General features: G+C 45.0%; 1 protein-coding gene across 1 annotated transcript in view; it reads right to left on the bottom strand.

Annotated features, from left to right (window-relative positions):
* Positions 1 to 15374, bottom strand: part of gramd1a (GRAM domain containing 1A) — a 31918-nt gene that overhangs the window by 5203 nt on the left and 11341 nt on the right. Inside the window, exons 4-16 of the mRNA XM_070438218.1 lie at positions 13821 to 14037; positions 12199 to 12219; positions 11298 to 11382; positions 11070 to 11173; positions 10586 to 10681; positions 7379 to 7459; positions 6937 to 7055; positions 6298 to 6589; positions 5546 to 5702; positions 4416 to 4562; positions 1472 to 1593; positions 912 to 1054; positions 159 to 308 (exon numbers count right to left, since the gene is read on the bottom strand). Coding sequence (XP_070294319.1) covers positions 159 to 308; positions 912 to 1054; positions 1472 to 1593; positions 4416 to 4562; positions 5546 to 5702; positions 6298 to 6589; positions 6937 to 7055; positions 7379 to 7459; positions 10586 to 10681; positions 11070 to 11173; positions 11298 to 11382; positions 12199 to 12219; positions 13821 to 14037 — 1734 coding nt within the window. The remainder of the gene's footprint in view (positions 1 to 158; positions 309 to 911; positions 1055 to 1471; positions 1594 to 4415; positions 4563 to 5545; positions 5703 to 6297; positions 6590 to 6936; positions 7056 to 7378; positions 7460 to 10585; positions 10682 to 11069; positions 11174 to 11297; positions 11383 to 12198; positions 12220 to 13820; positions 14038 to 15374) is intronic.

The raw sequence follows: 15374 nt of genomic DNA, 5'->3' as shown, positions 1-15374 counted from the left end.
GAGAGAGAGGGAGAGAGAGACGGAGGGAGGGAGGGAGAGACAGAGAGGGAGGGAGAGACCGAGCGAGAGAGCAAGGGAGGGAGAGACCGAGAGAGGGTAGGAGACATAACCAGAAAGAACCAAAAAGAGAGGAGGTAAGCAATAAGAACACACACTACTTTATCCCGAGTAGGAGAATAAGACTACAATGTAAGTCAGTCTCACCCATGTGTCTGTAGTACTCCTCGATGCCGCTCCAGGTGTTCTTCTCGATGAGCGCCTTCACCAGGCTCCACGGCTGCTTCTTGTAGCAGATATCTGACGACACCCTGCAGACACACAAGCAGCCACAACTCAGAGTCCATCACACTGTAACCAGTAAGCCATCCCTGAAGCACTCTGTATCACTAGACATAATGCACGGTACTGCACATACCTGGGATCCCCACAGAATTAAATAGAACATATTATATAACAGTATTATATGACATCTCTAAAGGGATCACACGGTTCACCAACGACAGAAGCTAGAAACGTATCATAATGAACACCGATCCGCCACTGAACTGATGGCGCCGACAGACGTGGCAGTCCTGCTTCTAGCATTTCGCTACGCCCGCAATAGCAATCTGCTAAATACGTGTATGTGACCAATAAATCCGATTGAGTTAAACTGCACCTCATAGAACAGTTTTAAAAGGACACTTCATCCATATCGGGTGTATTTTATGTGACGTAAGAACTGAGGCTCGCGGTTTTCTAAGGCAGTGAGTTCACCTGATACATACAACATTTAGTAGGTTAGCACACAAAACAGTCGTTTCAAACAACTAAATGTTTCTATTGCCATTTGATCTGCACAGGCGACTCGTACACAAACTATTAGGCAGTCAAACACTCTTCAGTGTGCTGGGTGGTGAAAGTAGGTATACCGGAGTCTGCTCTTGTTCTTGTTGATGGCGGTGAGGCAGTAGCGGTGCACGGTGTAGAAGTAGTCCTGGTAGGGGATGCCCGAGGTAATGACCTCCGAGTCCACCACGTAACACTCGCCCGGCGCACTGTTCTTAAACAGCGTCTGGATGGAGCGAGGGAAAGAAAGGTGTTAGCGTTAGCGAATGATCTACGGGGGTGTGTCTCGATCCTCAGAAGGCGAGTCAAGTCTTGTTCTCCCACTCAGTGGAGACTCCCAACTCCAACGTCTCCGTGCCGTGACCTAGATTTTTTTTTTTTTTTGGGTGAACTGGATATTCAAACCAGAACATGGAGGACAATGGAGGCTGGTGTCACATTAAAAAAATCAGAGGACAGGCTCATTTGTAATGGCTGGAATGAAATGAATGGAACCCTATCAAACACATCAAATCTATATGTTTGATCCGGTTCCAATCATTACAATGAGCCAGTCATCTGATTTAACGTGACACCAGCTACCACTAATGTCGACCAAATGGGTTTTTTTAAACTGCAAAATCCAACGTGCTGACTGACTGACCTGAGTCTCCACGACGGGGGCGGTCTTGGGGCCCAGGGGGTTGTTGATGGCGATGGTGTAACTCAGGATCCGGTTGGTGTTCCCACTGCAGCTGTCCTGCTGCCACTCACGAACTGACAGGTCTGACGGAGGGACAGAGAGAGAGAGGACGTGGAAAAGAATGAGGGAGTGAGTGTGTGTGTGTGAGGGAGAGAGAGGGAGAGAAAGACAGTAAGTGAGAGAAAGAGAGAGAAAGTAGGAGTGAGAGGACAGAATGAGAGGAAGACAGAGGGAGAAAAGCGAGAGGGACACAGCACCGCTTTCACAGAGGAAAATGCACTAATTAAAGCCACACAATGTCCCCAAAAGCTGGCAGGGGCACAAACCAGGGAGGCCATCAACCAACCAACTCCTCGCCTCTATGGCAGCATCTAATAAACGACAACTTTAGGGAACTGTGCTAAGAACAACGAATATGCAGAGCCCTGTACTGCTTCTCTCAGAACATACAATAGCATATCAGGTGTTGAAGAAAAGAAGAGGAGAGCGAGAGAGACAGATGGAGGAAGGTTAACACAGCGTAAACAAACACCGTGGACTGCTCATTAGCGCTACAACACACTGGCCTATGTCTGAGGAGAGGGGAAGGAAGGGGGCGGAGGGGGGAGACCCTGACCGCATCCCAAATGGCACCCTATTATTCATGTAGGGAATAGGCCAGGATGCCATTATTTGGGACAGCTCCAGTCTCAGCACTAGGAGGATAATAACAATCATTCCATCCCCATACATGACAACAACCATACTGCGTGGAGCAGCAGAGACGTCCTACAGATGAGCACCAGTGCATCAGGAGATAGTCGGTCGGAAGAGGCGGCAATGAGCGTCTCACGCAGTAACACTCATAGGCCGCGTCCCAAGCGGCACCCCGTTCCCTAAATAGCGCACTAAGTTTGACCAGGGCTCTGGTCAAAAGAAATGCACTATATACGGAATAGGGTGCCATCTTGGACGCAGCCCTAGAGCTTACTGTACAAGCCCTGGAGGAGTGGACTTTAGGAAGGGCCGATCAGTCACATGGAATGAACTAAGCATTTTGCATCCTATCGTGTTGTAGCCTATCCATGTTTCTAGGCAGACTATCACTAGTACTGGGAAACAGTGGTGTGTACAGGAATGTACTCTAGGAACAATGCTCCTACTTAAAAAATGCAAGGAGATATTTAGAAAGGGAATGAAAACAGAATGAGCAGAAAGGGAGAGGGATCAAGAGGAAGAAAAACGAGAACGTTGCCAATGCCAACCATGTGTAAGATCAACAAAGAGTGTGTGTGTGTGTGTGTGTGTCTCTGCGTATGTACAGTGGCTTGCAAAAGTATTCACCCCCTTGGCATTTTTCCTATTTTGTTGCCTTACAACCTGGAATTAAAATATATTTGAGGGTTTGTATCATTTCATTTACACAACATGCCTACCACTTTGAAGACGCAAAATATTTATTGTTTGTTTGTTTCACGATAAAAATAAAAATAATTCAAACAGAAAACCTGAGCGTGCATAACTATTCACCCCCCCCAAAGTCAATACTGCAAATACAGCTGCAAGTCTCTTGGGGTATGTCTCTATAAGCTTGGCACATCAAGCCACTGGGATTTTTGCCCATTCTTCAAGGCAAAACTGCTCCAGCTCCTTCAAGTTGGATGGGTTCTGCTGGTGTACAGCAATCTTTAAATCATCCCACAGATTCTCAATTGGATTGACATCTGGGCTTTGACAAGGCCATTCCAAGACATTTAAATGTTTCCCCGTAAACCACCAGTGTTGCTTTAGCAGTATGCTTAGTGTCATTGTCCTGCTGGAAGGTGAACCTCCGTCCCAGTCTCAAATCTCTGGAAGACAAACGGGTTTCCCTCAAGAATTTGCCTGTATTTAGCGCCATCCATCACTCCTTCAATTCTGACCAGTTTCCCAGTCCCTGCCGATGAAAAACATCCCCATAGCGTGATGCAGCCACCACCATGCTTCACTGTGAGGATGGTGTTCTCGGGGTGATGAGAGGTGTTGGGTTTGCGCCAGACATAGCATTTTCCTTGATACTAAAATTGAGCTTTTTGGCTCTCATCTGACCGGGGGTAGCTTCTTCCATATGTTTGGGGAGTCTCCCACATGTTTTTAGGTGAACACCAAATGTGTTTGCTTATTTTTTTCTTTAAGCAATGGCTTTTTCCGTCCACTCTTCCGTAAAGGCCAGCTCTGTGGAGTGTACGGCTTAAAGTGGTCCTATGGACAGCTTCTTCAGGGTCATATTTGGTCTCTTCGTTGCCTCTCTGATTAATGCCCTCCTTGCCTGGTCCATGAGTTTTGGTGAGCGGCCCTCTCTTGGAAGGTTTGCTGTGGTGCCATATTCTTTCCATTTATTACTAATAGATTTAAATGGTGCTCCGTGGGATGTTCAAAGTTTCTGATATTTTTTTATAACCCAACCGTGATCTGTACTTCTCCACAACTTTGACCCTGACCTGTTTGGAGAACTCCTTGGTCTTTATGATGCCGCCCCTTGCTTAGTGGTGTTGCAGACTCTGTGGCCTTTCAGAACAGGTGTAAATATACTGAGATCATGTGACACTTAGATTGCACACAGGTGGACTTTATTTGACAAATTATGTGACTTCTGAAGTTAATTGGTTGCACCAGATCTTATTTAGGGGCTTCATATCAAAGAGGGTGGAATACATATGCACGTACCACTTTTGCATTTTGAAGTTTTGGAAACAAGTTATTTTTAAAATTTCACTTCACCGATTTGGACTATTTTGTGTATGTCACATTACATTAAATCCAAATAAGTTAAAATATGAAACAAAATCTGAAAAACGCCAAGGGGGATGAATACATTTGCAAGGCACTGTATGTGAAGAGCAGGTGTGCGAGTGTGTACACGTGTGCGCGTTTGCGCTGTACGGACCTGTGAAGTGCCGCTGGGAGAAGAGATGCTGGATAAAGTGTGTGTCTGCGGAGAAGAGCAGGTCGTGCAGCTTGTCCACGCTCATGTGCACCACCATGTTGATGTGCAGCCGGCCAGCCAGGTCCGCACAGAACGACTCCACCTCGTCTGGACGGGGACAGAGTTACACATCAGTCACAAATATAGTAACGCACCAGTTAGCAGAGATACCACAGTTGAGAAAGTCTAATCATCAGAATTTCTATGATAGATTTTTTTTTTTATATCCCCCAGGATTTGTTGCAACGGCATTGACAAATGTGGCCTAGATAAGCTGGCTTGTCAATCAACTTCAATTCCAGTGTCAGATGAAATGGCTTTTCAAGTCAATTAAATAAAATATAAAAACGTCAGCGATAATGGGGAGGATAATGTCCTTTTTGTTGACGAGAGACACAGTTAAACACAGTTCTGTTTGAGCAGAAGAGAACTGTAAAAGATTCCCCACTTTACAGGCCTCAAAGAAAATACATTGTGGTTGCTAACATTAGTACAATTCAGACTTCTGTAACGTGAACGTTGCACTTTATCGGTCAAATCATAGTCACTAAAACATCAGAATCTTTTCAGAAAATATATTGTTTTTTTGCTCCTAGTACTCTGTCATCTGACCACAATGAGTATTGTGGTCAAAACGTCTCGAGTTCCTCTTGAGTTTTGCCTTTAATGCAGCAAGTCACACAGTCTGTTCTCAGGAGAGTCCATGACTACAGTAATGTAGGTCCTACTAGACTTCTGGTAGACTACTAGTATGGTATCAATAGGAAGGGAGTATTTGCAATAGTTTCAACTGGCTTTCTCTCCTGCATCTGCACTGATCTGAGAAGAAAAGATAGCTGAAAGCAGCAGAGTGGAAACCAATCGCTTTCACCTGTCACGTTCTTTCAGATTAGTGGGAATGAAGGAAAGGAGATGAGGAGACAAAACCCCCTTATGGACTATTCGAATTTCACCTTTGTGAAGTGTCTACAATCCAATCTTTCCCTCTCAACTCTCCTACATCTGCATCAGATTAAAATGTATTTTCTATGTTTGCCTAAACGTAAATGTTTTTCCATGAAACTACTCTCCTGTGGGCTCCAGGAACTCACCCTCTTCCTGTGTGTCTGAGGAGTTGCTGGGGTCGGTGGGCAGCTCGTCGTCGTTGGTGAGCTGGTCCAATGAGGAGAGGTTTCCCAGGCTGGRGGKAGACGGGGGCARCATYTGATTGGRKSACTCCAACAYGCTGTCCCCGRCCTCCTCCACATACTAGGAAATGGCATGCGAGGGGAGAGAAAGGGGTAGTTAGTTACCACACGCGTGAGGTCATTAAGGCAGAAACACACACAAACACAGCAATTCCAACACCCTCACATAACTGAGGAGCCTTGGAGGACTTAGTACGACCTCAAAGCCTCTCTACTCTGCCCTGGTCAGACAACAACACTGGCTCTTTTAGGCACAGCATGGGTCACGTCCCAAATAACACCCTATTCCCTATATAGTGCAGTACTTTTGACCAGGGCCATGGCACCCTAATTCCCTGTAGTACACTATATAGGGAAGAGGGTGCCATTTGGAACACAGAATTAGCATTACATCCGAGACGGATGGCCGTTTAGAGCCAACAAGCGACTCTGATCTACTGAGGTATATGTATCCTATCAAGATAAACCACGGATCCTATCAAGATAAACCACGGAACAGTCATAATTATGAAACTATCTCTAAAGTCAGTTCAAAGTTATAACCCCCCCACCTCCCGATGCCCTGGGTCATATTCACTTAAGACAACGTTTTGAAACATTTTACCCTAATGAATACGACCCTGTAGTTCCCTGGCATGAAATCAAARAAAACTCACGAAAGAGGCAGCAGCCGAGGCMGGGGCGGACAAGGAGGCGGTGTGTGTGGTGGAGGGCAGGGAGCTCTGGGAGCTGGGCGGGCTGGGGTCCGGGGGGTCGAGGGAGGTGCTGCCGGGGATGTCTACGGGCAGACAGGTGGATGAGGAGGGGGGAGAGGAGCCCAGACCACCGCTGGCTAGGAGGGGGCCACTGGGGAACAAGGCTGCCATGGAGGGGGGCGAGCTGCCCAGAGAAGCTATGGCCCCCAAGGAGCTGAGGTCCAACAGGTCAGAGATAGAGATGACTCGTCCACTGGCCTGAGATGTGTGGGGGGGGGGGGTTGGATAAGGAGACAGAGACAGAAAGAGAAACGGAGAGAAATGAAGGGACAGGAAAAAGGGCAGTATGGGGGAAAGAGGGCGAAAATGAGCGCGAGAATGAAGGACGGGAAGACAGAGAGGAGAAAAAGGAGAAAGAAACAGCATGATTAACAATTCACAATCCCAGTAGTGGCTTTTAATTGAAGGGATCGATAATCCAGAGACATCAAAGTTAACGGACGACAGTTCTAATTTAATGGACATCGCCAAACTAAATGGTCGCACGCACACACACACACACGTCAGACTCTCACAGACACAGCGAACATGTACACTCACAGTAGACCGTTAATGTGCTCGTCGGTGGGGGAGACATAGTCATCGTCTTCACTGGTGAGGCCCAGCTCAGTGCCGTAACACTGATGGACTATGTGCCACAGCTCCTTTGGGGACAGAGGCTGAGAGGAAACAGACATTAACCGTCTCAATTTCTCAATAACTTCTTGGATTTTCCTCTTGTAGGACATTAAAACGTCAATCAGTAATTAAATCATTCAGTAACCGATAGTGTTGGTCAGTGTTATATGCATTTTGGGTCAAGTTGCATTTTGTTATGTTTCATCACTGAATAGTTATATTATCCAATAAACAACATAAATAATATTGTTTGCCGCCTCTTAGTATTTGGAAGTGCCTTCGTTCCGGCACGGTGATATATATGCCCAGTTAATGTCACACTGGCAGGAGTGTGAGAGCTGGAGGTGGGAGAGGAGGTGGGTACCTTGTCCATCAGTGCGTTCTGCCACAGTCTGAAAATCATCATGTAGCTGCGGTCCCTCGCCCCGAAAGACGTGAAGAAGTGCTGGATGAAACGACAGAGCGAAAGAGAGCAAGCACAGAGGAAAACAAATTGAGTGAACAATGGAATGATGGCTAGTGATTCGGCTTGTCAAAAACCATGACAGAAAGTCTATTTTGCCATGATTAAAATAAAAATAAAATGTTATTTGTCAAGCATTGGAAGCATCTAAACCAGTGGTTCTCAACTGGTTTTGCCTTGGGACCCAAATATGACAATTGAGTCGCGACCCAATATTATGGAATGTTGATTATTACATTTTGTAATGTTGTATTGGAGCTGCCTTCTTGGGCAGGTTTCACTTGCTAAATAGACTCTCTCAATTACGGTAATAAAAGAAAGTCATTATACAGACATATTAACTAAGAAAACATTTACCAATTGAAGAGAATAAGCTATTTAATTAGACCACCAGTTCAGGAGTGGGGAGTAATACATGGTCAGACTCACAACATGACATCAAAAGCAGTCCAATAATGTTCATGAAAAGTAACACATACCAGTGTTTCAAATAGAAAAAAACACCATCATTTGTAATTGATCATTAAGAATTCCTATGTCAACAGTTTCACAACCTTGACGACTTTTTTTTTTTTAAAGGTGTACATTTTTAACCAGATCACAAATGTAATATGAAAATCAGAATGAATTAACAATAATAATTAACATAGTGAACAATAACTCATTAACCTGTTTATTTATTGTGTGTGTGTGTGTGTGTGTGTGTGTGTGTGTGTGTGTGTGTGTGTGTGTGTGTCCTATCAGTGGGAAAGCTGGGGGTGTTTCTTTAGTTTGATAAGTTTATTTATTATTGAAGTCTGGGGTGATGGTTGACAAGGCAACTCGGAGGTCATGCTGGCTGTCCAGTTTTTCTCTGATTTTAGTTTGTTTCCAGCACTGCCATTGCAGCGAAGCCACTTACACACTGATTGGTAGTGCTGAACGGTACCTTGATTCTGATTGCATGACAAGCGAGAGCAGGATACTCTCCCATTACGCTGCACCAGAACTGTGACAGTGTCATTTCCGGGAAGCGCATGCTCAATCCACGATCAAATAACAGCTCCACCAGCAGATCCTCTCCGTTGCTCGGCAACGTGATGCTTCCCATCTCCACTCGATAGGGGTCCCCGTATCCAGTCATCTTGTCTCCTGTTCTCTTCCGGGAAGTAGTTGCAAAACTTTCCCTGCAGCTTGACAAGTTGCTATTTAACGGTGTTTCGCCGTGCGCTTTGTTGATCGTATTCTGAATCTTGAAATCAGCATTGGGAAACATGTCAACCCTCCCGTTAGAAACATGATTTGCCCAAACGGTAAGCTTCATCTTGAAGGCATCCACTTTGTCCCTGTGTTCATAATCGATTGTGCCCCCTCCCTTGCATTGACACATTGAGAGAATTCAGATCCAAAATATCCACCAGTTAGGGAACCTGCGCGAGCGTTTCCTCACAATCGGAAAGTTCGGGCAGAGGGGACTTGTTTACCAAAAGAAACGCAGCAATCTCTGCTCGAAGCTCATAAAAGCGACCCAACACTTTACACCTGGAAAGCCAGCGGACCTCTGCATGATAAAGCACCTGATGGTGCTCCCTCCCAATATCCCTGCAGAAGGCATGAAACACCTGCTTTCCCTAGAACTCTTTTTGATATAGTTGACACGCTTGATCACATCCTGGAGAGTGGCGTGGAGCTCAGGCACCATGTCCTTCGCTGCCAATGCCTCCCTATGTAGGAAGCAGTGGTTCCACGTCGCCACTCTGTGCTCTCCCCAGGATCCACTTTGCTACCCCGGAGTGCTTTCCCGACATGGCAGCTGCCCCATCAGTGGTCACACCGACGCACCCATCCCAGGCCAGTCCCACGGAGCCCAAGTGCATATCCATTGTGTTAAAGACAGGCTTTGCAGTGTTGGTGGTGGGCCAATCAGCACTTAAAAGGAACTGCTCCTCAAAGTTATTATCCCAGGCGTGTCTGACATAGACCATTAGAATTGCATGTTGAGCCAAATCCGTAAATTCATCAAGCTGCGCATTATGCCCTCAGACATGTCCTGGATTCTCCTGTCATTGGATAGGGGTGTGGTTTTAAGTTTGTTGGCGGTTGACTCTCCCAAGATTTCAGTTCACATTTCAATCACAGCAGGGGGTATGAGATCTTCTGCGCTGGTGTGGGCTTTTTTGCACTTAGCAATGCGCTGGGCCACAAGGAATGTTGCGAAGTGCCTTTTCTTGTACCGTGCAGACGTTCTTCAATTAATCTTGTGAGGCCTCCAGATATTGACATTTCCTCTTTTTTTTTTAAAGTCAGCTGTCTTATCTTTGTGTCTTGGATGCTTGGTGTCCAGATCCCTTTTTATTTTGGAGGGGTTTCATGCTCTCATTGGCTAACAGCTCGTTGCATAGGACGCACTGCGGTCTACACTCCCCCTGCCTGTCTTACATGTAAAACCATATTTGATGAAGTCGGGGGTGGTATTTTCTCTTCTTGACAGGGACCGGGTTGTCTGCCTTGGTGTTCATATGGGAAGCAGCAGTGGATGAAGAGGGAGCTGCACGTTTTAAAAACTTGTCCATGATTTTACTCTGACGGCTAGCCGACATGAGTTAAATGACCGTTAACTATGCACATGTGCAAGGCCTGCAGAACACACCTGCATAGTTAGCCGTAAATCAAGCTAGCCGTCAGAAGATCTGTATTATCTAAGTGGACGTGTCACATTTAAAACAAAACAATGCTGCAGAATGACATTTTTATTGGATCAGTGTGTGTGCGGGGGGGGGGGGGGGGCGAGAACATTATTGGATTGGTCAGCGAGTGAGTGCAGGGCGAAAACCCTCCGAGTCCGAAAGTAGCTAGCCATTTCACCACTGCGGACACACTGCACGTGTAAAGTCAGCAACAGTAAGCGCTGCAGCGGTATCCTTTCAAAATACACCTCCCGCGACCCTCCCCCCCACACCCCCCAGTTGACAATCACTGAGCTAAACAATACCTATACTGTCTACAAGAATCTATAATAAAAGTTATTTTCCTTCACATATCATTGATACACCTGTTAACTACTGTTCTTCTACTACTCTGAACCGTCATAGTAGGCTGTGTGACTGAATATCGAGCCCCTTGGCTCACCTTGTCGTGGTCGGTGCTGATCTGAATGGCGTTGGGGATGACCTTGGCAGTCTTCTCCTTCGTCAGGGTGGTCACATCTTTCAGCAGGATTGTGATCTGAACAGAACATGAGGGTTAGTGTGTGTGTGTGTATGTGGAGGGTTGATTCTTCTATCCTTGTGGGGACCTAAAATCCCCCAAAGTCCCCACAAGAATAGTAAAACAAGGAATATTCTCCCTTGTGGGGACTTTGGGGGATATTAGGTCCCCACAGACCCCCCCCCCCCTCACACACACAGGATTAAGGCTATTTAAAGCTCAGATGTTAGGTTTAGTGTTACAATTAGGGTTAGGGTAAGTGTTTAGGTTTAGGCTTAGGAGTTGGGTTGAGGGTTGAGGGTTTGGGGTTAAGGTTAGGGAAAATAGGATTTTTATTGGAAATCAAATTTAGGTCCCGACGAGGATAGAAGAACAAAATGTGTGTGTGTGCGTGTCTATAACTTACAGTGGTTTCCCAGCGGAAGATATTGCTATAGAAGCAGAGCCAGTTCTCTGACAGATAGAGTCTCCCCTGGAGTAGAATGTCTTTCTGCAGCGCACATGAGTAGTCTGGGGAGGACGGAGGAGAAACATCAGGCTGACAAAGCAACATCATTGGCCCTTCACTTCCACAGTGTCAGCACAGAGATGCAAACTCGCACAAAGCACGTGTTTGTGTGCGCGCGTCACTCACCCACTATGAGGCGTTCTGTGTCTGGCAGCTTCTTGAAGAGTTTACGGAAATCCTCATTGCGCTGTTTATAAGTTGGACTGAGAACCTGAGAGAGAAAGACAGATTACTTTGTTGCTCTTCTATGCTTTATCAAATATAATCTTGCAGAACCAGTCGTGTCTATGAATATTGTATATACATCGAGTTCCAAAAGTATTTGGACAGTAACAATGTTGTTTTGGCTCTGTACTCCAGCACTTTGGATTTGAAATTATACAATGACTGAGGTTAAAGTGCAGACTGTCAGCTTTAATTTGAGGATATTTTCATGCATATCAGGTGCGGTTTAGAAATTACAGCACTTTTTGTACATAGTCCCCCCCATTTTAGGGAACCAAAAGTATTTGAACAAATTCACAAATGTGTATTAAAGTAGTCAAAAGTGTAGTATATGTTCCCATATTCCTAGCATGCAATGACTACATCAAGCTTGTGACTCCCAACAAGACAATCTACACTTTAACCTCAGTCATTGTAGAATTTCTAAATTATATGAGCAAAAACAACAACAAAAAATGTGTCACTGTCCAAATACCTTTGGACCCCACTGTACATCTGGCATGCGAGGTTACATCAGATACTATGTCCCTGAGGTAAAAGGTAACGAGGTAAATGAGAAGAACACTAAGGTGAATGAACAGTTAAATCAGCTAAAAGTTCAAAGCTTAGTGAAATGGTTAAATGGGGGGGTGCCAATTTAACAGAAACCGTTTTCGGCATCCATTGGTGTCATTTCACTGTTAAGTGCTATTTCATACTATACTGTGCACTCCAACCAGGAAACACTGTAGCTACCATCAGCAGAATAAAGTGCACTGGAGTGTGAGCCCCGAATGAACAGTTCCTTGAAGAGTATACTTACATTGTACCAGCTCTGCATTTTCTGCAAGGGAAAGAAAGAACAGCAGATAATCAGTGACGAACAGCATCCAAAAGGTTTCTCCATCATTAAACAGTAAATGTAGAGTCTTATCTATTTTGACATTCATGTAGTTGGGGTAAAGGTTAAAAAGGGACACTGCGGAAAAACTAGCCATTAGGCCTGTATGGCGTTCCTTGATGTTCTGGTCATTTATCAAGCTTGCTGTGTGTGTTTCTATCATCTCTGACTTTCCTGCGTGTTAAGGTCTAATGCAGCCGTTTTTTATCTTAATATTAAATCATTTGTGTAAAAATGAAGTACCTATTATTTTTTACAATTTTTATTAAAAACAAACAAAAATGGCTTCTTAGCAAAGAGCAATTCCTTAAGCAAGATTTTTTTCTAAGACTGTCTAGGAGTGGGGAGGGAAAAACTGAAAAAAAACTGTAATTGTTAGAGAGGTTGGGAACTCCATCCCACCAAAACAGGTTGAAATGCCAGATGGTCTTTTCAAACAGCTCTTACACTAAAATGGCATCATCATCATTCTCTAAATTTCACAATATTTTTCCAAACTCATGTGGAAATATATATATAAAACTCAGTAATAATCATGTTTTTGACTGCACTGGGCCTTTAACATTTGGCTTTTAGCCCATGATTCATGCATTGACAATCTACCCACAGTCAATCTATTCCAATTCCAATTAACACTGTGGCCGTGTCCAAAATCTAGATGTCAAAGTGCACGACAGATCTCCTCTGCAAAAAGGTCAAAATTAATGACAGATTCTTGAGTTACCTTAGATTAATTCTGACTATTTTGAGGAAATGTATACTGGCTACAGTGTGTCAAAATGGACAAACAGTTCTATTGCCGCTTTTTTCTAGTTTTTCCAGCTAAGGTCTTTTAAGGGAGTCCTCGTTCGGTTAGCTGAGTTCAGCTAGGCGCCAGCCGAACTGAAGCATGCTGACGCCATTACTTAAACTCCATACTGTGTACTAATCGTACCACATACCATTTAGAACGTACTGTTTAGTAAAAACAAATGCAGTAAGCAATGAATATCAGCATACTAGGCATCCTACGGATAATGTATCTAATGGCAATTGCATTTATTCCCTTCATTCATAAATTTTGGTACAGCGCATCCCATCAGCTGATTATCAGACACACGTGGGTCTCGAAAGACTATTCACTTCCTCAAGTGTTCAGCGAACTCTACTAGATTAAATTCCAAAATGAGTATGACATCCTGACATTTAAAGCACTACATTCCACATACTATAAAAGTTACTTTTCTCACCTTTCTAAAACGCCTACTATTTACAAAGCAATTATGGGTATTCGGACACGGCCAATGACTACGTGGCTGTGTCGTCATGTCTGTCCTTATCTCTAAGCAGGGCTGTGTTCAGCAGGGCACATCGTTGTGGAACGTTCAGATAGAAATATAGTATAGAAATACACAAATGCCTCTCTGACATGTAGACAAAGGAATCACCTCAGCTCTACTCATGACATTTGTCTGCAACGTTCCACCTCCTTTTCCTACTGAATATGGCCCCGGTATATTGTTGACATAACAAAATGAGAGTGGCATTAGACAGGGTACCCTTACCTTGGCGTTGCGGCTGAAATGGCGTGAGGCCACGGGGTAAGCGGAAGCGGCGGCGGAGGGCAGGGGGCTGTCCGAACCTCTCCTTTCCCCACTGCGCTCCACCGGGCCACCCTCCACGTCGCTGGTCCTGCTTCCACCCCCACCACTACCCCCCAGCACCCGGCGGCGCAGAGAGGGGGAGCTGCCAGGGGTGCTGCGCGGAGAGTTACTGGCGGTACTGAAGAGAGAGATAGAAGAGGAGGAGAGATTAGTGGTAGGCTAAGGGAAAGAGTATGGACATTCATGTTCATGTCATCATCAAGGTTTCACGGTGGCCAAGGATGTAAGTAGTTAAGCCTATCTGGCCATGCTGGAAAGGATGGAATAACTGTGCTTTGTATTTAGCTAAAAACGCACTAATCACCAACCATTAACTCTAACCTTTCTCCCAACTGATTGGTGGCGATTAGAGCGGTCAGACACTGTCCATTCCTATATAGCCTAGATATCCTACCTGTGGCAGTGCAGTGGTATGAACCTCGTGGATCCTTCCTCTACCATCAACATAAATGAAAAAAGCACTGCTTTGAATACGCCTACATGAGAAACGCATTAGGGCAGAAAATGTTCAATGGAGGATTTTATGAAGAGCCCTTTTATCAAGTTAGGTGTGTAGTGTGCTTACACAACCATGCTGTTGTCTTCCTTCTAGTGAAAGCAGACATTCTGAACTTAAAGACAAGGTCAAACCTATATTGCTGCCATAATATGTGCAGCTCATGTTCGAGTTCAGGTCACGGCTCCATAAAAATGGCTGTATTGATGCCATAACAAAAGTCTCCATGGTTGCAGACTTGCGCTTAATTTGCAGTTTGGTGAAAACAGACAACCGCCTCCTGTTTTGACTCTTACAATCATATCGTACTAACTAGCTATAAACACACACAAACAGTCTCTTTCAACAGACACTGTGGTCTACTGTGTGAGCTCATTTGATCATTTTGTTCATCTCAAGCAATAACTCATAGCCCACACACAGACACTGACTAATCACTCCACTGTATACAGCCACAAGCATTTATACACTACCAACAACCTCTAGATCATATTGTTCACCCCTTCTTTTGCATCTGTTTCTATTTCTCTCTTCCTGCACCTTCTGTTTCTCTTTTCTCAGTGTTCCCCTCTTCTTTTTCCCCCCATTGTTTTTTCTATCCATAGCCTCAGTTCAGTCAGCTTCCCCTTCTCCATTGCAGTCTCTCTTCCCTTTCCTCTAACTCTTCTCTCATTACTGCCAAAACCACACTGGTCCAACTGCCAGTTGTCATGGTGACCAGAGGTAGGGGGGGGGCTAGGGGTTAATATCAGCATTATCGCCAAGGTAACAACCCCCGTGTGAAATAACCCACCAATAGTAGCTGTGATTCTGAATAATGAAATCATAGGAATGAGCCAACACTTGAGGCGATGCCTGCTGCCAGATTTGTGCATTCAGAAATGATCTCAAAGCACTTTATCCATGTACAGTAGAGTAGGGTTTCTCAAAGTCGGTCCTGCCCCCCCCCCCCACCCCCC

This window comes from Salvelinus sp. IW2-2015, unplaced genomic scaffold (assembly GCF_002910315.2).
Source record: "Salvelinus sp. IW2-2015 unplaced genomic scaffold, ASM291031v2 Un_scaffold596, whole genome shotgun sequence".
Lineage (NCBI taxonomy): Eukaryota > Metazoa > Chordata > Actinopteri > Salmoniformes > Salmonidae > Salvelinus > Salvelinus sp. IW2-2015.
Note: the sequence above shows the minus strand (reverse complement) of the source record. Positions and strands in the feature narration are given on the sequence as shown.